Source organism: Acomys russatus, chromosome 13 (assembly GCF_903995435.1).
Source record: "Acomys russatus chromosome 13, mAcoRus1.1, whole genome shotgun sequence".
NCBI lineage: Eukaryota > Metazoa > Chordata > Mammalia > Rodentia > Muridae > Acomys > Acomys russatus.
In genome coordinates, this window is record NC_067149.1 from 915,978 (window position 1) to 941,939 (window position 25,962).

Below are 25,962 nucleotides of genomic sequence, written 5' to 3' on the forward strand. Positions count from 1 at the left end.
AATCTCCCTTTAGTTGATACATTCTGTTCTATTTCTGTGGAGAACCTGGCTAATTTATGTTATAAATTCTAAATACTATTTTAACTGAATCGTATTCTTCGTGAGTTGCACTTTTATGTATCAGTTGAAGATACCTTTCACTGTTTTTATTTTTTTAAGATGCCTTCTGTCATATGTTAATAGCATTTGAGACATGGTTTCTACAGAATGGCTACTACTTTTGTAACTTTGGGGCATCATTGGGAACCGTTAAGATTTTTAGGTTACATTTATTTTGTGTAAAGTACATGTTCCTTTATGTGTGAGAGCCACGTAATTATTGAGTATCTTCTTCAATCAGTCTCTTACCTCTTTGTTTTTAAATTTAAAAACTTTGCTTAAAAAGTTTTTAAAAATTATTTTATGTGCTGAGTGTTTTCTCTGTGTGTGCACGCAGACGCCTGTGGGGGCTGAAAGAAATGTGTTGCTGCGCAGCTGCCAGCAGCTCTGTGGGTCTTCTGCGAGCACAAGTGCTTTCTGTTCGTCTATTTGGAGAATTTCATATATCTAGTTTGTACAATTACTTTTTGTCATGAGTATGTCAGTGAACTTGGGGCCACAGATACAGACTGCCATGTCCAGGTTTTTGCCAACATCAACAGGTTCTGTCACTACACATTCTTCTGTGTCTTCCGTATTAGTTATCTTTCCCCAGTGATCTGGCTCACAGAAGTTTGTTGTTACTGTTTTAATTTATACAGCGTGTGTGGAGCTGGCTTCCCTCCTACTCTAACATGGGTTCTGAGAAGCACCTTTATGTAACCACCATGCTGTCTCCATGCCTCTCACATAGAATTTCTAACTGCAACCACACTGCTTCACTTTAAAGTTATATGCAGCCTTTTCCCAAACTTGGTCATTCTGATAATCTCTTACAACTATTCAGGTGTGTATGAGGATATGAAAGTTCTTGCCTTTCGTAGCTCTTTGTTATTAAAAATAGTCAGCTCTGAGTAATGGTCTTGAAGGTGGCGTCCCCACACGACTACTCGGGCAACAGCGGACATTCTAGACCCACATCTATACAGGAGCTTTTAAGAATCCTCAGAAAACGTTGCCTATAGGCTTAGAAATTCATCACTCACCTTCCACTCAGCCCACAGGTTAACACAGCCTTGTCTGCCGAGCATGAATGAACACATTCCTTCTACAGTACAGCAGCCCAGGGGAGGACCACAGAAAGGGACCTTCCTTACCAGTGCTGCCCCTTCTGAGATGAGGACTTTAGGTGCGATTGCCCGAACCCTTCCGACAGTGTACACACAGGACCATGAAGACAGAATGTATTTTAGCCTCTTACTGTTCAGAAGCAGTTACCAGTCACCATTTGGGTTTCGGTTGGTCAAAATGAAATGAACGACTATCTAGTTTCTTTGCTTTTAAGAAAGGTTCTTGTACCAGTATTTTTAGCTTACGTTTTCTAAAAGAATGAAAGCCTGTGAACCAAGCCAAAATATTTTATGAATATTTTAATGCAAAATGCTTACCACTTAAAATTAGCAAAGCTTCATTTAAATTAAAATTCCATTAGCTAAAGATGGTTAACCCCAAGAATTATACAGTAGTTAATTCTGCTATATAATGCCAGTCCTAGGAAGTACATTTAGAACTGCACCATTAGCTGTCACTTCCTCCACTGCTCTTCTGGACCCTAGTGGGTGGGGGAGGGTGCTCCGACGGACTTAAAATAAAATAAAATCCAATTCAACTTTGCAGTGATCCCTAGTAGTTAAAAACCCATTTGAATGAGCTGTCCAAACCAACAGCTGGGGAATAACTGCAAGTATTGTTTCAGAGCCAACAGGTCTTCAGTTTGGTAGAAGATCTGCACTAGGTGAAGTCACAGTATAAGGATGCGTGGTCTGTAAATAATTACTACATATACACACTCAGTGTCTATCAACACTAGAAATATACATTAGAGACAGTACCCTCACAAGTCGGGTGTACTTTAAAAAAGAAGATGAGGTAACATGAAATCTCAAAGTCCACAGGAATCCTGCCTGAAGAGTTTGATCAGCTGCCAATAATTCGTCTCCAGTGTGCAGAGAGGAGTCACGGTTTGCCCAAACTGCACTCGCTGGCTTTCAGCATAGCTACTGCATCTTTCACTGCATGGTAGATAACATTCTTCACCTAAAGTAAAGGAAGACATGACTGCGTCATTAAATCCCTCAGTAACAACTTAACCACACACATCAACTTTCTCTCAGAATTTACGTCAATACTCAACATGTTAATGCAACGGCCTCTAGCTCCTGGAGACCAGTGTGTCACACACACGCCTTCTCTGGAGAACTTACAAAGCACTTCCCTTACTGGTTCTAGCCAAGGTGAGTACACGGTGTTCTGTCAGACTTTAACAACTACTGTAATTTTCAAACTTGGAGCAGCATGCCTTGGCTCACTGCTAGTTTGGTTTGCGTTCTGATCTTTGTGTGTAGCACTTCTCTGGACTAGAGAAGCTGGGGCTGCAGTGTGAACATATACCCGAAGTCTCTGGAAACAACACTCCCTCTGATCCCAATGTTCAGTTCACTCGGTCCTGCTCCATCACATGACAAAAGCGCTGCAGCACTAACGGCCAGGCACTGTGTTCCAGGCCCCTGGCTGCAAGCTAAGAAAGCCAGGGACCAAAAATCTATCCATTTCTGCACTAAAGACTTTCATGCCTAAGCAATAAGAACAGGGTGTGAGGCTTTCTCTGGGTTTGTAGCTTTGCCACTCAAGTGCACGGCAGGACTAGAAAAAAAAGCTAGTTCACTATTCCAACTGTGACATGGCCAAATACATTAGCCCTCTTTATAAGGTCACTACTGGGTCATGAAACCATAGGCAGTAAATGCCAGGAACTGGTGCTATTTTTACCTGCAATTTGTCTTCATGGTTGGTATGAGTCTGTGACAGATGACGGAACTCCTGAGTAAGCCAGAAGCAATGTTTAACATGCTCTGGAGACACAAAGTCTTCAGCCACTTTGATACAGCTGTATAAGTTATGAACCTGGAAAACAAGCCACCTCTGTAACAAGGCCACAGCAGAAAGGCAATCAACAGGAATTAGTAACTGGTTCTGACCTGATGTGGAGCTCCTGCTGGGATAAATACCACATCCCCAAGAAATTGTACAATAGCCCAGCCTTGAACTCCATACTCTTGATAAAGGCGCTTTCTTAGTGATCGGTCTAAATACCAACTCTGATCATGAATAGGATCGTGGTCTGCAGGGTTTTCTTGACCCTGTTCTTCTGATACCTACAATACATTAAAAATAGCATGTGACTTAGCAAATGCCAAAACCAATTTCCCTTCTCAAAACACAATCAGCCAGTAAACATCAGACCCGCTTCAAGTTATGTTCCCACTGACAGAAATAGCACTCAGGCACATTAGCCAGAAAGGTTCGAGGGAATCACAAAACCTGGCCTGCCTGCTAGCATTTCCTATACTCTGTATGCTTTCTGGGACAAGATTTTAGGTCAAATTCAACAACAAATGGGCTAGGAATCCTGTGACTCAGGTATGACTAAAGAATGTCAGTCAAACCTGCCTGGGTTGTAACCAGCGGCCTTAACACTGAGCAAGTTTAAAGAGACTGCAGCTCTATCTTGCCCGTAGTGAGAACCTCCACATAATGTCCTGCAACTACAGAGAAAAGGGAGTCCTTCCAGCTCCTGCTCCCCTAAATGACAAGCGGGGTCTCTCACCACGTGAGAACAAACTTGTTACTCAGAACATGAGAACTTAGGGCCAAGGACTGATACATGAACTAATGAAATGCTCACGTTTTCAAGGCAGTATTTTAAAAAGTGCAAAAATGATGATCAAACTCAACTGAAGGCAAAATCTCCAAGTGCATTATAATAAAAACAAAACTGAAGACAAGGCCTCCCTTTTTAGAATCTTTGTTTCTTAGCAACCACTGAACTGATAGAGGGTTTGCGCCATGTGGTGATTTATAGTACTGCTATTCTTATGTTCTCCTCACATGGCACAGGGTAAGCAGCACACCTTTTTAAGGAATTCTCTTATCTTCTCTGTGTCTTTAGCAGCATATATATGCCAGAGGGCTCCTGGTTTCTCTTTTCCTTCAATAAATCGCTTGATTGTAAGTTCATCAGAATCTCCATCTTGGATGGTTCTAAGGACTTCTAGAAAAAGAGGAAGTGAGTGTGAAGTGCAGACCCTGGCTCAGACAGTGAGCCCAGCTTCCATGTTTCAGGCCCTACCTTCTTCCTGCTCACACTGTCCTTTGGGAATTCCCACATAAACCATGACATTAGCTGCGTCAGATACGTCTAAGTGAAGATTTGTGGTCCCGTATTTCCGATCTTCTGGAGTAATCAATCCTGCAAAAATAAGATGCCTATGTGTACCAAAGGATGTTTTCAGAAGCAGCTATGGTTCAAGCTTTGGCTTCATAACCAATGAAGGCTTAGGGATAAAAGACATCAGCCAAGGTCACTCAAGGAGTCCACTGGTAGGTGCTTCCACACACTATAACCCCAGGCAGCTCCACTCAGCAGGAGGGAACACTGTCCAGTGCATGGAGTCCCTTCCAATGTACAGTTTATCCACAGGAGAAGGCTCCCCTTGTTCAGTGGCCAACCTGCCACTACTGACACCAGCAGTCTCTTGTACTAGGCAGGAGACTAAGCATAGCAGGCACAGGCCTGGCAGCCTCTGAAAAGGGGCAGTACTGTCTGGAGACAGATTTTGTCTCTGGCTTGCTGGTGGCTGCTATCTGAGGGAGGCTAACCCTGAGGGATGGTAGTTTTATGTGCCAACCTAGGACACTAGAACTCAGCTACACTTTACTTTGTTCTCACCTTGCTGAAATACCAGCCCAAGGTAAAGCCCTGGATATTTGGTTCAAATCATGGAATTTAAGATGTGCTTTAAAAGGGGAAGATACAATGAAGCAATCATAATAAACAGCTAACAAGTTTACACTGGATGGTGAGCATATGAGCCTCTGCACTTAAGTTTCCATGAGGTTAACAGGTATTTCTCCAGTAGAAAGTATAAAATGTGGGTTTAAAACGCAATTAACATGCCAAAAATAAGATGAATGAAAGAGTTAAGTATGACCACATGAAAGGGTATTTTAAAAGTCAGATTCTGATTAACATGAAGTTTAAGAGAAGGCTATAAACAAAAAAATACTATATAAGAAATATTTTATGTTTTGGGTTTGTGTGCATGTACCCAAAGAGGTCAGGGGTTATGAGATCCTCTAGAGCTGCTGACAGAGGTGCTGGGAACTAGTCCATGTCCTCTGGAAGAGCGACACCACTCCTAACCACTGAGCCATCTCTCTAGCCCTCCAAAAATGTATTAATAAAATTGTAAGATAATGATAAACATAGACCCCAAAAATTATGGTTAAGGACAAGAGACTGGGGTAGGGGTGAAGCTGGGAAGAAGAGCACCCAGAGAAAACAGTAGCTGGGACTGTGGGCTATTGTAACTAGCACACTGCAACAAAACAAGGCAAACTGATCCCTACTCCAGCCACCCAATTCCAGCCATACGTTACTATGCTGAAACAACAGACTCTAAATTGAGGAAACCTCAATTCAGATGGAAGCAGGGTCACACAACAACCCCCACCCCAAAATCATCAACTCATCAGGATCCCAGAAGTTTTTTCCGTGTTTTTCAAGGAGGGTTTTCTCTGTGTGGCCTTGGCTATCCTGAAACTCATTCTGTGGACCAGGCTGGCCTGATCTGCCTGCCACTGCCTCCCAAGTGCTGGGATTAAGGACAACTTTTTTTCCCAAGAAAAACATTTGCAGATGCTGCCACCTCTTGGTGTTTAGGAGGAACAGCCCTATCTGCTACTAACAAGCCAGAAACTGATCCTGAACCTCAGAAACTCATTTCTTTTTTTCTATAGTGTCACAGCTTCTGCAGAGCACACACATACTGTGTAATGTCAGTGGGAAACATTGCATTTATGCTTTTTTTTCCCCCCTGAGACAGGGTTTCTCTGTGTAATAGCCCTGGCTGTTCTGGAAACTCTATATATCAGGCTGGCCTCAAACTCAAAAAGGTTCACCTGCTTCTACCTCCCCGAGTGCTAGGATTAAAGGTGTAAGCCACCATGCCTGGCAAGTAGTAAATCTTAAATACAAATATTGAAAATGCTAACAAAACTGACCTAGATATCCACCCAAACTGAAATGACCACACAATGTAAAGCTTCTGCAATTATAGTTAGGTTTACAAGACAAAACATAAAACTGCAATCTGCCTTAAAACTGCTATGGAAAGAAAATACCTACACATATCAACAAGAAACAGAGAACTGTGCAAGAACAAAGGCAGGCCCCCTTTGTTTTATCAATCAGACATTTCCTTACCATAAGCATTGTACATCTTGGGGCCCAGGTCTGGTCGGACAAAATAGTTTGGCAGTCTAGAGGCCAGGTTCAGTTTGCCATCTCGCCTGGTGTACTCTGGCAGTGGAATGTTGGCCATCAGATCATCAAATCTACAACAAGAAAACAATTTTTGCAAAGCAAGCTTGCTTTTCTACTCTAGTAACTCTAGGATTTCTTTTGTTCCTTCTATGCATAAAAGAGCAAATCTGAGACTCAGAGACACAGATGGCTAGCCTTCGTATCTCAAGCTGTGCCCTGTGCCACACAGCTGTGTCCAAATGATCTGGAATGTGTCAGGCGACAGCGCTGAGACATACTTGCTGAGGGCAACTAGACTCAGGGATGACACTTCACTCTGGTGTGTCTGATCCCAGAACTGCCTGAAAACCAGTCTGCACATCTCCAGGGCAGGGCACTTCCACATTCAATGTGCAGACCATTCATTAGCCAGACCTTGTCCATTACATTAAGAAATATACACATCTCCTAAGGGTACAGACATAATGTAAAAACATCAGAACCAATAAAACCATGAAGCTGTCTTTTCCTTCCTTAAAAACTTTCTAGTTACCTGAGAGACTTTGTACTGTCCAAGTGAAGGGCAGAATTAGCTCAACCCACACCTGAAAGCGTACCTTGAAGGCATCATATCTCTAAAGTCCTCTCCTGAAAGCGTACCTTGAAGGCATCATATCTCTAAAGTCCTCTCCTGGTGGCCAGTCCTTAAGTTTCAACACCATTGGTTCTTTCTCTTTTTCATTTTTCAAACGGTCTGGAGATTAACCAGAATGAAAGAATTGTTATTCATAATTCACACACATACAAAAGTTAGCTAATACCATAATACAAATGAAGTATTTTTTCTAAAAGTTTTCATAATTAAATAAATCCACTTGGCATAGAAACACAACTTTGCAATCTCTTTGCTTCCAGTTGCCAGCTCCACCCCCCACCCCCAAGACAGGTTTCTCTGTGTAGCCTTGGCTGTCCTGGGCTCACTCTGCAGACCAGGCTGGCCTCGAACTCAAAGAGATCCACCTGCCTCTGCCTCCCCAAGTACTGGTATTACAGGCATATGCCACTCTGCTTGGCTTGCCAGCTCTTATTTTTATGGCATCAAGAAATAAAGCTGTACCTTGGAGACAAAAGATAAAGACTGTTAGTTATGATCTATTTGGTTCCTGTCTTTAAACATATAAAACTTGTCCCCAAGACTTTGCCTTTTTCACAGTGTTGTTAAAGTCCGGCGCTACCCCAACTACACCCTTCCTCTCAGCATCAATCGTTCAGGGGCTCAAACCCAATCTTCTAAGGTTAGTATGAAACAAACGACTTGCTTTGTTCAGAAAGAAGCTGAGACCACCTCCCGCTCTGCCCAGGTTCTTCTTCAAAAGAAGAAGCATCAGTGGCCCCTTCTCTATGCCCTGTCTTCTGGACTACGCATGTCAAGGGTTGTGACAACTACCCTCTCATAATAGGAGCAATACCAGCAGCAGCCCAGTATGTCAGCTCAAATCAGAAACGTTGCTGAGAGAGGGAGAGGGAGGGAGGGAGGGAGGGGGAGGGAGGGAGGGAGGGAGGGAGAGAGAGAGAGAGAGAGAGAGAGAGGAGAGAGAGAGAGAGAGAGAGAGAGAGAGAGAGAGAGAGAGAGAGAGAGAGAGAGAGAGAGAGAGAAAGGGCACAGCTAATTTTGAAGTCTTAAATTGTTAGGCTCCTGCTCCCCTCTTTACACAGCCTCAAACCCTTGAGTAATCTGTAATACATACTTGGAACATCTTCAAATCCATCCCAGAAGTCTCCTACTGTGGCTCCTGTGATGATTTCATTGGTCCTACAATTGACTAAATCCACTTCCTGCTCACCAAACTCTTTCCTGAAGGATTCGGGTTTCCAGAGTTCAGTGTTTAATTTATGATGCACTCCCGACACCATCACTGGCTAAAGAAAGGAGGAGGAGATATAAGACTGACCACTAGCAGACTGGTCCTTCTTCAAGCAGCTGGCCCTCACTCCCAGCTCACGACATGACAGTTTCCCTGAGCCTCCACAGTGGCTATACCCTCCTTACTCATCTGCTGATGCCCTCCAAGGCACAGCACCAGGCTAGTGATTTATAAAAATGACACAGATGCTAACAAGTGTTACTCGTAAGGACATGAACACTGTGAATGACCAAGCACAACTGAAGGGCCAACAGTGCTGCCTCCAACAGCAGGTACCATAGGGGATGACACAGACTTCAAGAAGACACCATATGGCTGTGACCCATGCAGAACTGCCCTCAGAGCACAGGGGTTTTTCTGTCTTTTTAAAAATAATATTTGTTTTTATTTATGTGTATACCTGTGTGCCTATGTTCATGTCTTGCCATTTGTGTTCAGGTGCACTTGGAGGCTAGAAGATAGTGTCAGATATACTAGAAATGGAGATACAGACAGTTGCAAGCCAAACATGGGGACCAACACAGGTCCTCTGCCAAGAGCAGCAAGTGTTCTTAGCCACTAGTCATCTCACCAGCCCCCAGCACAGGTTTTAATCCATGAAAGTGGGATGTGATTTTTTTTTAAAACTGCATTTTGTCAAATCCCTCAAATCCCAGTGTCTTAGTCACATTCACTTGCTCTGTTGAGGCTGATCACACAGGATAACTCAGGCCTATCTCTCTCATCAAACCCCAAGACATAGCTGCCTCAAAGCACTCAAATTCTGTATGGGAAAGAAAGCAGTTGAGTCAGTTTATACCAATTAAGACACAGCCACACCCAGTCCTAATTACATCCACCCCAAACAAATACAAAAACAGGGAGGAAGATAGAAAATAGCCACCAGCAAGGAGGGAAAGTGAAAAAAAAAGAAATGGGACTGCCAGAAGTCTGCCAAAGAGCAGAGAGGAGCAGAGCCTGTATTACCTGCCCTTGTTTCCAACACTCCCGAAACACATTCCAATTGCTCTTATTGTTGGGATCTTGCAAACACAGTAGGCGGTTATCACACAACCAGTAATGAGGAGTGTCAAAGCCAAGAATACTGGGCTTGATTGTCAGTCCTTGAGGCCTCTTGGATAAATCAGAAGAAGTCTTGCTTTGCACCAAAGAGGCAAAGATGTCATCAAGGATTTTGGGTGTGTTTTTCAGTCCACTTTCTGTCTGAATTTGATAAAGAACACAAATCTTAAATATGTCATTCTCTACTGTTTTTAAAAACTCTCTATTGTGGTACAATAAGCACACATCACCTATCTACAAGAGACCAAACCAGAGAACCAAAGCAAAGTCCTCAAGTCACCCACCTGGGTTTCAGAAAGTGGAAACCGGAAAAACAAAGTAAAGTGCCCATCCCTATGAACACACATGAGCACACATGGTTCATGTCATCCTCTCTACTTCATAAAGAACAAACAATAAAACAAGCACATACCTTTCCTGTGGAGGAATTCAAGAGATTTCGAAGGAAACCAGAATTATTGTTGCTTACAGGTGTCAAAATTGTGCTATTGAAAGTGTGGAGGGCCGTGCTGGACTTGCTCAGAGGGGGCAGTGGTGGAAGGCATTTGATTTCATTCTTTAAAGTTGGCATAGTCGGCTGTTTCTCTAAATCAAAATCAAAACATTCAGATGTACATTCGAGGCAAATGCCTTGTTAGTTTCTACGAGCAGAATGACTTCATGGTATGGCTTTCCTCTCCTAAAATCAACAAAATCTACAAGAAAAACCACTAACAGTGTGTTAGATTAAGAATTCTCAGTATCAAATACTCAGGTGAAACCAGAAAATGGTATGGCGGTTCTTTTATTTTAAATTTTATGGATATGGGTGTTCTGCCTGTCCATGGAGGGCCGAAGAGGGTGTAAGACCCACTAAAACTAAAATTACAAGAGTTGTGAATTGCCACATGAATGGGAGGAATGGAACCCAGGTCCTCTGGAAAAGCAGCAATCACTCTGAACCCCTGAGACATCTCTGTAACACCAAAAATGGTTTGTTTTGTTTTGTTTTACTTTTTATTGTGTATGGCCTTTCACACTGGTCAGGCCTCTTCTAGAATGCTTAAAACAAATAAGAACCATCATCTTACTCCCAAGTACAGAAGATGTTGGGGACAAAAGGCCATATGGCCAATGTTCAGCCATCTTGTCCAAGTCTGCACCTTTAAGTCTCTGTCTTTCCCAGAGCTTGCCTTTCACCAGAAACTAGCTGACCCTGCTGTGGGTCAGCAGTTAGACTAAAGACAGACAGAGATGGACCTTGTTATGGTTTAGCAGTTAGACTAGACAAAGAGGGAGCCAGATACCCTGTGTGGCAGGACATTATGACCCTGCCTGGAATTCCCTGTGTTTTGAGAAAAGCCTGCAGGTGGATTGCTATAGCAATATGCTTCCCTGCCTTCTGAATTATAAAAGCTGCTGCCTGACTAATGAAGTTTGAGAGTTTCATCAATCAGACTTGCTCTCCTTCTTTGTGTCTTGCATTTCTCAACAGGTGACCTTCCTCCCGAGTTTTAGTCGAACCCTGCAGGTTGGGTCAGAAGGAATCTCTTAAAACAATTTCACCTTGGTCGGGCATGGTGGCACACGCCTTTAAATCCCAGCACTCGGGAGGCAGAGGCAGGCAGATCACATCGCTATGAGTTCCAGGCCAGCCTGGTCTACAAAGCGAGTCCAGGTCACACAAGGCTACACAGAGAAACCCTGTCTCGAAAAATCAAAAAGAAACAAAGAAAAAAAAAAAAAAAAAATCAAACCAAGTGTAGTTAGTGATGTCCACCTGTGTCCTTGCTACTTAGGAGGCTGATAAAGGATCAACTATTTTGGATTTTCAAGGCAGGGTTTCTGTAGCCTTAGATGTCCTGGACTTACTCTGTAGACCTGGCTGACCTCAAACTCAGAGAGATCCACCTGCCTCTGCCTCCCAGGTGCTGGGACTACAGGCGTGCACCACCACACCTGACTTAGTTTGTTTTTTCCAGACAAGGTTTCTCCGTGTAGCCCTGACTATCCTAGAACTCAACTCTGCAGACCAGGCTGGCTTCAAACTCACAGAGATCCACCTAAGTCTGCCTCCCACGAACAGATTAAGTGATTCAAAACAAAACCTAAGATGTCTGCATGAAAGAATTAACTTGCAATTTTTCTCTTTTAAGAAAGCAAAATGACCTAAATTCTTGTCTAACTTTATCTGATCCCAAAGTCCAGCTGTTCTAACACAGGACGCAAGAAGAGAGAGCACACACTGAGGACAGGCAGGACAGCAGGAAGTGAACGACACTGCAGTAAGCCTGACTCCAGGCTCAGGAACACATAAGGAAGAGGGAGCACAAGGAATATAGAACCAGAAAATACCAAAGAGGCCTACGAAATGCAGTCTAAGCACCACACAGCCTATGCCTGCTACTAGTACTGGTACAGCCCACACAACAATTAGCTATGGGTTCAAAGGGCACTGGCACTCACTGGTGAACTAAAAGATTCTGCAAGAGAGTGAGGCACAGTACTCAGTGGAGCACCCACCGGAGAGCCCGCAGATTTCTAACAACTAGTTCCAAACCAACGATTATATAGATGATCCTAGTTAAACTCTGTAGGACACAGAACAAAAAGTCATTTAAAGAAAGTAGAAACAGGACTGGTAGGGCAGGAAGGGATCTACTATGCATGTGCGCTGTAAACAGTACTAATGAAGTCTCAGCACCACACCGTTCTGCTAAACATGGTTTCAGCTCCGCCTAAGCTCTATGAGGAGGCCAAGCTCCCGTCTTGGGAGCTGCACTTCAGCAGGCTTACTGGTGCCAAGTACTTGGATGGCAGCAGGGGACACTTCCCCATCTTGCCGCATTCCTAGTCCTACTCACACAGCAATTTTAGCTGCTAAGTCTTTCTGGAAATGGCTCAAGTACTCACGAAGGTGGGAACACTTACCCTTATTTTCCTTGTTGACATTCCCACTGGTAAGGTCGGCCAGCCAGTTTAATGGTGATGTGTTAGCTGGACAGGCAGGCCTCACACTGCTGGCTGGCTTGCAGGCTACCTCCCCACCCACAGCTGCTGGCTCCAACCCGGGGGAACTCTGCTGCAGCATGGTCCCGAGAGTTGTTTTTTCTCCAGATAAGGATGTCTACAAGTGTAAAAGGAGAATTAGGTATAAGCTGAAGACTGACATTTTCCTTTTCTTAAACCTTCTTCCCTCACAGCCTGCCAGTAGGAAATACCTAGCTGACCCAGCTACCATAACTGCAATAGTCCTCTGGTAATACACACAACAACAAGAACAAGACAGAGATTTTCATTTTTAGCTTTCAAGTATTACTAGTGAAAACACAAGATATGGTAACAAATACTTTGGTATTGTCCTCACTCACCAGCCAGGCTTGCATATAGCCCTATGGCCCCATCTACCAAGTGGCTTTAAAATGATTGATTCAAGTTCACCAGGCCTTTCATCCTGGCACTAGAGAGGCAGGTCAAGTGATCTCTGAGTTTGAAGCCAGCCCAGTTTACCACAACTTGCCTAAGCCCATGCTACAGCTTTAGAAAATTCACAAGAGGCCGGGTTTGGGGCTCACGCCTATAATCCCAGCACTTGGGGAGACAGAAGCAGAAGTATCTCCTGTGGGTTCGAGGCCAGCCTGGTTTACAAAGGCAGTCCAAGACAGCCAAAGCTATATAGAGAAACCCTGTCTTGAAAAACTAAAAAACAAAACCCCCAAGAGTTGGATTCCTGCACACAATGTAGGCTAATGGCTACTGGACGAGGCGGACAGGAGGTTAGGAATGGGTGTGATGGGAAGGAACCCACCAGGAAGAGGTGTGTGGGAACCAAGTATTGGGCATAGAAGGGCTCATTTATTTTCATGTTTCTCTCTCCCTCCCTCCCCCTCTCTTGTTTTGTTTTTCGAGACAGGGTTTCTCTGTGAAGCCCTGGCTTACCTGGACTAGCTTTGCGGACCACAATGATCCGCCTGCCTTTGCTGGGATTAAAGGCGTGCGCCACCACACCCAGCTCAGAAGGGCTCATTTTCAAGAATTCCTTGAACTCCTCTGATATTTTATAGGTAAAATACAGAAATTTAAGAATTTAAGCTTTCTGTTTTTGCTTTTAAGAAACAAAACTGTAAAACGTAAGAAGTCACAGATAAAGTACACAAAGTAACGTGAAGAGTGAAAAGGGGTTGCTGAAGTGAGCATTAGCAGCAATACCTGTTTCAGGTCTTCCTTTAAGGCTGGCTTTGAGAAGAGCTTGAACTGCCTGTTGGAGCAGGGACAATTGGCCTTTATACCCCATTTTGCTCTAACAGAATGCACAATGTCTCCAACATCGTAGAGGGCTGAAACAGAGGACAGAGAAGTGCTGAAGACAGGCACCAGTCACCTTCTCAACAGAGCAGACGGCGACTTTCCCACAGCAACGCTTTTCTCAGCGTCATGTTTCATATCTCATCCCTTTTTGTCCCACCTTCCAAATGCACACTTTATTTCCTTCTACAAAGCTGTCCCAGGGAGCTTAAAAAGTACAGGGACATTATTTAACACGTCTCTTGAGTGTTTTTAGGACAATACTAAGAGTCACCAGGTAATCAGAATACATAAAGTAAAACCAAACTAGAGCCCTTGTGAGTTAACCAAGACATGTTGTGGGAGGAGGAGGGGGAGGTCCCAGCCCCACAGGCAATACCTTTGCCAGGGATAATCTGTGTGGGCATCAGGTTCTCAGGTTCATGTATCTGACTCTTCACACACCTTATCCAAGAGAAAGTCTTGTAGGCAGCACCTGCAAACAATGGACTTATGGTGACTGCTTTCCATGAACGTCAAAGCCCCAGTGCTCTAGAAACCATCAACCACAAACCAACCAAAGACTTAAATCCAGTGTATCAGGGGCTGGAGGAGACTCAAATCAGTTCTCACTCACCCTGTTGGCAATTCTTCCTCTTCATCCGGTAGCAATCCACACACACTCCAAACCCACACCGAGGGCACACCCAGTGAAGGTTGAAAATGGTTGTGTCACACACATCACACATTTCTCTAACTCCCTTGACAGCTCGCTTCCAAGCAACCTGCCCTGCAAAAATCAATAAGCCATTTAGTCCTGAGGTAGAAGGTTTCTGAAACCAAACATAGGTGGGGGTATAAGACCTCCCTGTGTCTAGAGTTCCCAACTGGTCTGTTCAACTTCACCACAGATGCTCCTGCCCCATAAAGCTCTCCTGAATTCGCCAGCATGCCTGTCCAAGTATGCTGGCGTCACCCACTCAGGCCTATTTGCACTTGGACATATTCAGACATTGCTCTTCCTGTTAGAAGAAGCTACATTGTGCTTAAGCAGCAGGTATAGAGCTGGAACTCAGCCACAGGTATTCCACAGTTCCAACCTCACAAATTCTTTTAGAATCTCATGGCTGTATGGCTATGCTTTCTCCAAGAGGAGAAAATGTATCAAATTACAAACCAATAATCAGCATTATTCACAGACGCCCTCAATTCACAAAGACTGAAAACCCACTGAAAAATCCGGAAGGGAGCAGCATATGAAGTTACTGTGAGGCACAGTATACCAAGGCCATTTCCTTCACTTGTCAGTTAGAAACTTGATGGTGCCAGGGCCAAAAATGGTACACAGGACTAACCCACACTACCCAAATACCCAGCAGAAAAGAAACAACCCAGGACTCTACAAAGCCACATTTTCCATTCCAGGAGCCAAGACCAGATTGACTGGAGGAAGGGGTTTCAGGAGCACACACCAACTGGAACAACTCCCACCTCCACCACCAAAGAGCGAGTATCTAATAAGGTGGCCACATCAAATATCAGAAAGCTTCCAGGGGTAGGAACAAGGGCGAACATTGGTCTGAATGGCAGGGGGCCCAATGTTGCTGAACCAAATTCAGCTGCATTCTTGAATTTTCTACAGAGACATGTATTTTTCGTAACTCAGTCTGTGGTGAATTAATTCTTTAACCTGAACACATCCGAAATGACATTTCAGTTTACATTGACCCATTCCAACTACTGAGAAAGAAGCAAGCCAGGCACAGTACCAAGAGCTTGAGACATTTTATAAGGTCTTGTGAGCTTTGTCCTGGTTTGTTTGGATTGACTATTTTGTGAGAAAATATTTAGACCTCCTAGCCGCTATTTACTAGAGAAGGAGGTCTGTGAGAACTGGGGTTAGGGGCTGGCTACGCCTTCCTGTAGGGTGGGGCTTCCATTATCACTCATGGTACTTCATTTCCTTCTCCAATGCAGCCAGGTTGTTACATGAGAAACAGGAGTAAAGATAATCACAAAACCAAGAAAGAAAGGTCTACTACATGTAGGTGTTCACAAGAGAATTCCTTAATTATACACTTGAAAAGACAACTCCCTATATATATATTTTTTTTTCTTTCCAGGAAAACAAAACACAAAAAGCAACAAGCAAAAACAAACAAAAAAATCAAACAAAACATTATCACTTACTCAGAATCTAAAGCGGGTTTGATAAATCAGGAGGGAAGCAACTAATACATTTCAGACAGGAGTCTATCTAGGCACTGCAGTCAGATGTAGACTGCAGTAACAGCAATGTAAGAATGTTAAGAGAAACCCATCAGTATACATGGGAAGTCTGCATCACTTATCCTACACAGAGGAAAAGTTTAATAGACCTCCAACTTTTGAACATGCAGATAAAAAAGCGTAATTCTAAAGTTGTTCCTCCCTTCAAAGTAACTCCAGCAGCCCCAGGAGCTCTTGATCCCAGACACACATCTGATTCTATTGCTTAAATCTAAGACCTAGGTCTGGAGAATGGCTTATCCTCCTCAGTTAAGAGTACTTTCTGTAGGCTAGGGCGATGGTTTGGCCATTAACGGCTAGGCTCACATTCAAAAATATAAGAGTTCAGTTCCCAGCATCCACAGCCGTCTCTCCAGCCAAACAAACAAACAAACAAACAAACAAAACAGTACTTTCTGCTTTTGCGGAGAACCTTGTTCCCAGCAGCACACAGCGGCAAGGCCTGCAACCATCTGTAATAGAGTCCCAGGGCTGATGTGTTCTGGCCTCCATGAGCACCAGGCATGTATGTAGTACACTTGCATGTATGTAGTACACTTGCATGTATGTAGGAAAAACCATTCATAGACATACAATAAAACTTTTCAAGTCCCGAGAAAAAAATAACAGGATCCACAACTATCAACAGTGTTTGGCAAGTACAATCAAAATCCTTAAGACTGATACAGACGCTGCCATCCAAATATATTTGGTTATTCAAAATCCAAAATGATAAAGACACTAAAAGAATGGAAAGACATCACTGCTGTCTTTCAGTCACTTGGGGAAAATAAAATGACTGAAGGAAATATGGCAGGAGTCCCATGGTGCTTCTGGCTTGATTATCTCATTTCTCCAGAGCATGTAGACAGGGAGAAAAGTATATTCTTATAGACACCCTACCTTGAGACAAGACAAAGTTATGGTCCAGTTCCTATGTCACTAAGCTTACTAGGCTTCCTGTTAGTGACGGAGTGCTCCTCAAGAGTGGAGCACAGCCTTACACAGCTGCAGCTGTCCCTCCAAACCAGCATGTGGAAGAACTGACTCAATCTGAGCTGGCTCTACTCTCAGGCCTAGGACCTAGCCCTGTAGAGTAAGACTCCGGAGACTTAGGGTATACTGATCCACTCTTCCTGTCTTTAAAATGTACTGGGAATTAAGAATCTTCTGTTGTAACCAACCTGAGGTCTCATCCCCTTCTGGTGAGACAACACATCCGGTGAAGCTGTGCAGATGCCACTAACGCCTCACATTGACCTTTCAGAACAAAAAGGAATGCTACTACTGCTTTGAACTGTGCCACAACAAACTCCACAGTGAGAACAGCTCAGAAGACTCCTGCCATAAAAGGAGGATGGCAAATTCATTATACCATCCACCTAGGCTTCTGATGAAAATAAAATCCGTTCAACTGGAACTTAGGTATCACAGAGAAACAAAAATCAAGTTGGACTCAAACATCCTACCCCCTAAGAGATGCTCTTACTGTGTGGCTCAATAGTTGACATAGCTTCCTTCTCAGAAATCACCATTTGACAGAAGTGGTCTCCAATGTTGGCCAGGATGTACTTTGCTGTGTCCAAATCAGTCCCCACAACATTTTTGGTCAAAGGCAGCCACAAGCCAATTGCTTCACTGTCGTACTTGTTTGGTGTTAAGAAGCCTTCTACCCGCAACACACCATGTTTGTTGAACTGTAACCTAAAAGTGGGAAAACAAACGAAATTGATTTTTGTTTTGTTTTTGTTTCTTGAGACAGAGTTTCTCGGTGTAGCCTTGGCTGTCCTCAAACTCACAGCAATCTGCCTGCCTCTGCCTCCCGAGTTCTGGGATTAAAGGCATGGGCCACCACCACCTGGCTCACAAAACTGATTTGTAACTTCTAATTACCACTTAAATACTATTTCAACTAACAAAGTCCTTCCTGGTTTTCCATTCTCCCCCATGGCTAATGGCAGCCAATTACTTGCTAGTGACTTGGGAAAGATTTAAAAAAATAAGTAAAACAAACCAAAACATTAATCACGGTTTCTCTCTTAAAAAGGCAAGCTAGCTATTAGGGCATATGAGAGAGATGTCTATTCTGTACTCAAACCAAGTTATCACGTAGTCTCCAGAGATAATCTCCACCTACTAAAATTGGAGTTTAATAGCAAAGACAGTAACAAATAAAAAGTTAACCAACAACCACTGAAAGGTAAAAGGTATCTGATTAGATTTGAGGACCTTGCAGATTTGAGGGTGTCTGCTGTCCATAGGTACTCTGGAGGCACATTACAGTGGGAACTCCTAAGATTTTCAAAAGGAAATGTTAAGATAGAATTCAGAACCTAAGAAACAGACTTGAAGGCTGAACATGCTCTCAGAATGCACTCCTAATATTTTAGTATCTAAAAGACCTGTATATTAATCCAGCTCAGCAATAATTTTCAACTTACATTTAAAATTGTATTTTAAACTACATTAAAAGACAAAGACACAGGCCGGGCATGGTGGTGCACCCCTTTAATCCCAGCACTCGGGAGATAAAGGCTGGTGGATCACTGTGAGTTCGAGGCTGGCCTGGTCTACAAAGCAAGTCCAGTACAGCCAAGACTACACAGAGAAACCCTGTCTCAAAAAACAACCAAAATAAAACAAAAGCCAAAGACAATAAGAGGAGACAAAAGCACCACTTGCTTATAATGAAAGCTAGCTACCCACACAGTACCTGAGAGGCTATACTATCTAACCTTCATTTATACCCACAACACCATTCATTCCTGTCTCAACAAAACAGAAAACAAAGTTGCTTCATTCTGGACAAAAGGATTTGAATAAATTAGAGATAGCACAATGAACTGCATCACCAAGTTTTCTCGCCCTAAATTTGAAAAAGAAAAAGACATCAAAGAGGAGGGACTCTTTGTGAAGTGGGAGGGACTAAAGAAGGGGGATTTGAAGGACTAATCAGGAAATAAACAGAGTATATTTCACATGTATGAAAAGGTCACCATAAATTCATATGCTTATACAGTGACTAAATGATAATGGGAAAGGTAAGATAGTACTGGTAGAGTAAGAGTGAAGGCTAAGAAGACATTTAAGACTTAAATCATAAACAGATACTGATCTATACTCTAGGGCAATTGATTTTTGGACATTTCTGTAATAAAGCTTGTGCCATTCTAGTGAAATACTATGAACTATTTTTAATCATTAACATACTGGCTTAGGAAAAGCAACAGCAATTTTATTTCTTTTTGTTTACTTTTTACATCAGTTTATTAATGACTCATTTCTTCTGGTCACTCTAGGTTCATCAAAGTAAACAGTGAACGTGTCTACTTTATCTCCCTGGAGCACTACCTAGTAATTAATTAAATTTAAATAGGAGTGGAACAAAACAGAGGTAACATACAAGGAGAAAAGTCAACAAATTACATAATGTGAACACATCTGAATGAATGAAAACAAGAAATTATAGGCATGCCTCTGCAGGCCAGCAGAGGAGCACAGAGGCATGCCTGGCCTTGCAGTGGGCATGGGCACCAGCGCACCTTCCTGCAGGGCCCTTTGGCAGAACAGCTTTAACATACACCTGGCCCGGCAATGGCACTGCTAGACATCCCTTCAGAGTAGAGTTAGACGTGTGGCAAACTCAGACAAACTGCCCTTATAGTTCTAATACATATAATACAGGAAGTATTTGCAGAACATGATGGACATGACCAGGACACTCTTTACGCTCTGCTGACTACTCCAAACAGTCTATGCAACACACCAACTTGCTGTGCCCAGTCAAACTTTCTGACCAAACACTTAAAATGCATTATGAAGAGAAGTTACCTGTGATTTTCCAGAAACTTCAATATTTTTCTATAATTATCTGAAAAGTTTGTTGTTTTTTTCTTTTTTTGAGACAGGGTTTTTCTGTGTAGCATTGGCTGTCCTGGATTGCCTCTGTAGACCTCAAACTCGGAAATCAACCTGCCTCACCTCCCTGATGTCTCGATGTGTCACCGCACTCAGGGCCAAGTTTGTACTTTGTTATTGTTTTGTTTTTCATGACAGGGTTTCTTTGTGTAGCCTTGGCTGTCCTGGACTCCCTTTGTAGACCAGGCTGGCCTCCAACTCAAGAGATCCACCTGCCTCTGCCTCCCAGTCCTGGAGTTATAATGTGTCACCATGCCCGGCTAAGTTTGTACTTTTAACATGTTTTGAGTTTTTTTTCTCTTTTTTGAGGGTGGGGGGAGATAATTGGGGATGGGGATTTAGCTCAGTTCATAGAGTGCTTGTTTAGTTTGTACTGGATTCTATTCCCAGCACCACATAAGCCAGCTTGGTCTACGAAGTGACTCCAGGACAGTCAAGACTATACAGAGAAACCCTGTCTTGAAAACACACACACACACACACACACACACACACACACACACACACACACACACACAAAGAATAAAATACAGAAAGGTCTAGATTGCCAAACACATAGTAAAAACACAGTTTGTATATTCTAGATGGCCTGTCCATAGAAGAAAAAGTATGCAAACAGAGCCCAGATTACCTCAGTCTTTCCTCACAAATACCTCACCTCCTGAAGTGAAAGAAGCGGCAAAAGACCGGCGAGTCCTTCTGCGGCTCCTTATCCTTCCGAAGGCTGTCTAAGCGACACTCTCGACACTTGGGCAGCTGCGCCACAATGTTAATGCAGGAGATGTTAATGCAGGAGTCATCCTGAACAAAGGGCTCTCCGCTCTGCTGAAGCTTCTTGAGCTTATCTGGGTCTGTCAAAACTGACTTCCGGGCTAGGGCTGGGAAAGTAAGAGAAAGGAAATGAAACCTCAAGTTTCTGAATACAACTACAACATTTGACTGAATTCTAATTTAAGAAAAAAAAAAAAAAGAGAGAAAGAGAGAGAAAGTCAACATTCCCAAAGAAAGGACACTTCTTTCCATTTTCAGTTCAGCTAAAATCTCTACAGAATAGCCCAAGAAAAGAAAAAGCAACAACCTGTAAAATTTTGCTCCCTTTGTTTAGAAAGAAAGAAAAAGAAAGAAAATCCCCAGTTGGCAACCTAAGCCACCAAATTCAATAGTCAGACTTGAAAATGCAGGTGAGTGTGTCTGTGTCCTCCCAGCGCTAGAAGAGCTCTTCCAAGTCACACTCAGCACAGGCGTTGCCTGAGTGGGCTATGCCTGCCTCTGAAAATGGCACCCCTGGTGGTTTTCATGCTCAAAAAGAAACTGGCTTAAGGTATTTTTCTTAAAACACCCTTAGCAGAAGCTATTCTAAGTAAAAACCCAATTGTTCTCCTGTTGGGTCTACAAAATAAGAGCTGTTTTTCAAATGCCTTCCAAAGGCACCATTTACCTCTCTCGACACTCCTTACACTTGCCTCCTTTTAGAATTGAGAGCACTGGCTAAAACTAAGACGCTAACTCAGGTTCTATGTCTTAAGTGGTAAATTGGTAAGAGATTTATAAAGGAAATATTAATGTAGATTCTAGAGGGAGAGAGAGAAAGTAGAGATGTCACAGCGAAGAGATTCAATTCCTGTGTCCACTCGAACAGTGCAGGAGGGAGTTGTCCATAACCAAGAGCCCAAGGGAGTATCTCGCAGTACAGATCTTGCCTAGGTGTTCAAATGGAATTGGAGTGGGTGGGTTCTTAAGACAAAAATAAACCCAAAACAAAAGCACACTATAAAATGCTGAACAAGGCTGTCAGCCCTCCACCCAGTGAACATTTTTATTAAGAGTGATGGAAACATAGTAGCACAGTGATATAATTTTAATTACTCAAGATATTGAAAGCACCATTGTTTGACATCTGGACCAGGCTTCCACATATTACAGATAGGTGAAGTCCAAAGTGATTTTATATAAGCTGGCTTAAAAGAGGAAGTAGCTACAGATTAGCAATTAATCTGTCCAAATGAAGCTCAGTAAGGAGAGTAATCTCTCAGGCCACAGCCCAGAGAAAAGTGCCAAAGCCCATTTCTGAGGTGTCAAACTGAACAGAAAGGCAGGTACTTGATTCTAGGTGGCTTTTGCTTTGTTTAGCCCCTAAGTGGAGCAAGGAAACAATCCTTTTCCAGAGTCTTTCTGTATCCACCGGCAACTGTAGCGGGCACAGCCCAGAGATCCGAGTGGCAGCACATGCCAGTCCAGACAAGGGGCAGCCGCACAGCAGTGAGGTGACGCTGGGCTCCAGAGCTCATTCAGGTACTGTCATGTGTTTACTCAGCTAGGATTTTCACTGGCTCTTCACAGAAACTAAAATGACTTGCTTCAAAAACTGGCTGTGAGGACTGATGACTCAAAAAGAATAAATAGAACATATATATGGTTATGAATATTCACTTTCTCTTTGGAGTTACATAACTCCTAAGAAAAAGTATGAATTTCATGCAATTAATTTTATGCAAACTTTTATTTTATTTATTTTATGCAAAATTTTATTCAGTCTTGTAATCCTGATAACAGCCCTTCTGCTTACTGCCCTAATTAGAATGGAGTGACAGCATTACGTGAGTAATCCATTCCCCAATGTTTGAGAGCAGAAGTACTGTCAATCGGCTGGTTTGGGACTTGGACTACTGCACATACTTAACTGAGATACCTTGGGGATGGGACCGAAAAACAAAGACAATTCACGTGTGTTGTGTGTGCCTGCACTGTGACTACAACGCCATCACTTGAGCTCAGGAGTGGGATTTTCTGCTTGTGGTATCTTGTTGGTGGCTCAAATAGTTAAGAGCTTCTGGATTAGGAATGTTCAACTTGTTAGTGTGAACCATGGTATACCATCTTCTCTGCACCAAGAACACTTAGTTTGAAAACTAAGCATATCAAGATCTACCCTTAACAACTGTGCTCAGTGTTTCCATCACCGTCTGAGACTCCCCCAACACACATGAACTACCCGTGTGAGCACAAAGCCCCATAGCTACCACCCAACCTGGATGCTACAAAGTCAGCAACAGTCTGAGGACAAAAGTAATCCTTTTTGCTTTAAAAAAAAAAAAATCAAAAATTAGGAATCATCTGACCCACTTTAAGTCACAAGGTAAATGCATGTATAGAATCCTTACATGCATTAAAATGTTAATAGAAATGTATACTAACCCACAGGGTGAAAAGAATTCATTTGTACAACATGGCTTCTATGAACTCGTTTCTACAGTCATTCTCATATTTTTATCAAAAGGGAAGAAAAATATCATTTACCAATTAAGATTTTGAAACACTTACGAGTCTGGGTTTTATTACTGCTTCTTGTACAACAGGTTTCATTATCTACTTTTACTGAAGTTTCCTTTAATTTCTGTGACTGGCAACCTAAATTTGAAGGTTCGACCTTCTTTTCTGCACAACTATTAAGGCTACTGACACCTGCTTTCACTTCTGGCTTATCTGAAAGATCATCAGATGTGGAAACTGCGTGTTCTAGATGCTTCTGCAGTTCAGGAGTAGTGGCAGTGTCCAGTTCTGCCTTAGAAGAATTCTTTGCAGGCAAGCACTCCTTTGGCAGGCCAGCGACCGGCTGTGGAGCAGACTGCAGCCTGCTGTCCTGGTCAGTGTGTGTTTTAGGCTGGACACAGCTGCCTCTGGGCTCCCTCAGGGTTTTCAAGTCTCCAGCTCCAACCTGAGCAGACTGTGAGGAGAGCAATCCTGCTTTGCAGACATCCGATTTTGTTCTCAGGACGTCGGGTTCTGTGTTTAGACAGGAAGAATGTTCTTCTGGTAAACTCTGCTTATGACATCTGAAAAACACAGTAGGGAAAAGTAGCACCAAGCCTCTCTTATCTCTTATCACACTACAACAATTCAGTTTGCTGCTATGGCAACCAGCATGAAAGAAAAAGGGAAATTGTTAAAATAGAAAATTTTGAAAGGTTTCTGTGAATTGAGACCCATGCATTCATGGCTCTGAAGAAGTACCTTACACACTCAGGAAAAAGCCCATCTACACACTCCTTGCGTGCTCAACCCACTTCTTACAGCATAATGAACCTTAGCTTTCCCTCAAAACAAACAGTATCATGCGGAACCAGGAAATTCATAAAGCAGTTTTTAACGTGTCAAATTAGAAGTCTACACAAGGCCAATTACCTAATCTCTTTTCTATCTCAGAAAATCCTGTGTTAAAGACTCTTACATAACAAAACAAATTTTATTTAAATTTTAAGGAGAAAAAAGAATTCTTGCTTACCAAACCTGAAAACTCAATCTCACGGCAGGCAGGTGTACCAAAATAAAAGCTTTAAAGTTTATATGTATATCAGAAACATTAGAAGTCCCTTCAAATATGAAACATAAATTTAATACTACAAACCACCAGCAGCATGAAACACTTGCTGTGCCATGAGCAACAAGCCACCATGAGTGGCCAGGACACAAAGCAAATAGGACAAGCTAATTCCTTGAATTTCCATTCATTTATTCAATGTTATTGTTTTTGCTAGATTTATTGATTTTATGTGTGTGCTGCCTGAATGTATGTGTGTGCACCATCTGTGTTCTTGGTGCTTTTGAAGGCTGGAGGGCAATGAATCCCTTGGCACTGGAGTTATGGATGGTTCTGAACCACCATGTGGGTGCTGGGAATTGAGCCCAGGACTTCTACAAGAACAAGTGCTCCTAATGGCTGTGCCACCTCTCCTGGCCTCTCCCACTACTTCTTTCTTACTAGGGAACTCATACTAGAGTTCTTTGCTTGCCAACCACAAAGCTTTTATTTTTTTAATTTTACTTTTACTTTTATTTTATTTTATTTTTGTTGTTTCTAATCCAGGATGAAATCCTGGAGAAGTAGTTCTCATTTACATTAGAAATCTTTGTTTAGATAGCACTAAACTTCCTACTGTGCCACCCTCCATGCATCTGCATGCATGTTAGCACATATATGTGAATCTTTGTGTGCGTGTACACTTGTCCACCTGTCCACATGCCAACACTGCTGCATTTGATAGCTACAGTCACTATTCCCCAAGCTCCATCCCAGGCCGCCACCCACTTTTCTCCTAGTGAACCAATGTGTTCTGCCAGTCTCTTCAGTTTTTAGAGTTGTCTTCCAAACTTACTTTTCTACATTAAAGTCTCTCTGACCTATATCTTCAAGTCTGTATCACCTGCACATACAAGCCAGCACTCCCTCACCAGAGACCCTTCCCTCCATCGACTTTCAAAATCTAAATGTCACACTGTTACCTTCACCTGTGAGCTGACAGGCACAGCTACTGCTTCCAGGTATGTACTCTCAGACTCTCCTCCACAGCCGTGTTTTGACCTATAACTGGGGTCCAGTGCATGTTAGGCTAAACCTCACTGCAGCCATGCCACCCTCTCCACACCCCCACTGACCTGAGTCTCTCACATACAACCAACTTGCTCCCTTTTTCTCTGAAGTAGACACCTATTTTAACCAACCCTATGTCTGTTCTGGGTGCCTTTAATACTTCCACCTCTGAAGGCCCTTATCAATCTCTCCTGAGGAGCCTGTATGAAAACACCACTGGAAAACCAGAGACAGAAATGTTAAACATGAATAAAATAATTTACTTCTGTGACTGAATACCCCGAACAAAACACTACTCACCCTTGAGGAAGTTTTGCTCCAATGTTAGGTGGAGAGTTGGCTGCCTGGGGAGTGTTTTGCTGTCTTGGGTCCTTGCTAGATGGAGTGGCTGCAGTACAACCAAGCAGGATCTCCTTAAACACTGCGGTGGGCACAGACTGTACAGGACCCACACTGGGGGAGGCCTAAAAGATACCAAACCAAGAGACATTAAATAAAAAGTCCCTAGTGGGAAATGATGATATGTTAATGAAATTAAAGGTAATTTCCTTTAATACTAAGCAAGTAAGCAAGCACGATACCATTGCAAAATAAAGACCAGCAGAATAAACAAGAGATAAATCAAACACCAAGGACTCTATCTGATAGCTGTAAATAAATCACTTCATTTTTCACAAAATTTAAGTGATCCTGTAAGATTACAAGCTGATCTTTTC

General features: G+C 42.8%; 1 protein-coding gene across 3 annotated transcripts in view; it reads right to left on the bottom strand.

Moving 5' to 3' along the window:
• Window positions 1-1,451: 1,451 nt before the first annotated feature.
• The window catches only part of Kdm3a (lysine demethylase 3A), a 45,935-nt gene continuing 21,424 nt past the window's right edge, over window positions 1,452-25,962 (bottom strand). For 2 of the 3 annotated variants that reach the window (XM_051154700.1, XM_051154699.1), the window contains exons 9-26: window positions 25,547-25,710; window positions 23,200-23,711; window positions 20,537-20,756; window positions 17,450-17,664; window positions 14,330-14,482; window positions 14,093-14,188; window positions 13,618-13,745; window positions 12,340-12,535; window positions 9,842-10,014; window positions 9,334-9,570; window positions 8,191-8,362; window positions 7,103-7,196; window positions 6,404-6,534; window positions 4,268-4,387; window positions 4,050-4,189; window positions 3,117-3,293; window positions 2,908-3,042; window positions 1,453-2,175 (exon numbers count right to left, since the gene is read on the bottom strand). In XM_051154700.1, coding sequence (XP_051010657.1) covers window positions 2,095-2,175; window positions 2,908-3,042; window positions 3,117-3,293; window positions 4,050-4,189; window positions 4,268-4,387; window positions 6,404-6,534; window positions 7,103-7,196; window positions 8,191-8,362; window positions 9,334-9,570; window positions 9,842-10,014; window positions 12,340-12,535; window positions 13,618-13,745; window positions 14,093-14,188; window positions 14,330-14,482; window positions 17,450-17,664; window positions 20,537-20,756; window positions 23,200-23,711; window positions 25,547-25,710 — 3,144 coding nt within the window. In that variant the 3' untranslated portion in view covers window positions 1,453-2,094. Of the gene's footprint in view, window positions 2,176-2,907; window positions 3,043-3,116; window positions 3,294-4,049; window positions 4,190-4,267; window positions 4,388-6,403; window positions 6,535-7,102; window positions 7,197-8,190; window positions 8,363-9,333; window positions 9,571-9,841; window positions 10,015-12,339; window positions 12,536-13,617; window positions 13,746-14,092; window positions 14,189-14,329; window positions 14,483-17,449; window positions 17,665-20,536; window positions 20,757-23,199; window positions 23,712-25,546; window positions 25,711-25,962 lie in introns of all 3 variants that reach the window. The other variant, XM_051154701.1, reaches the window with a different exon arrangement.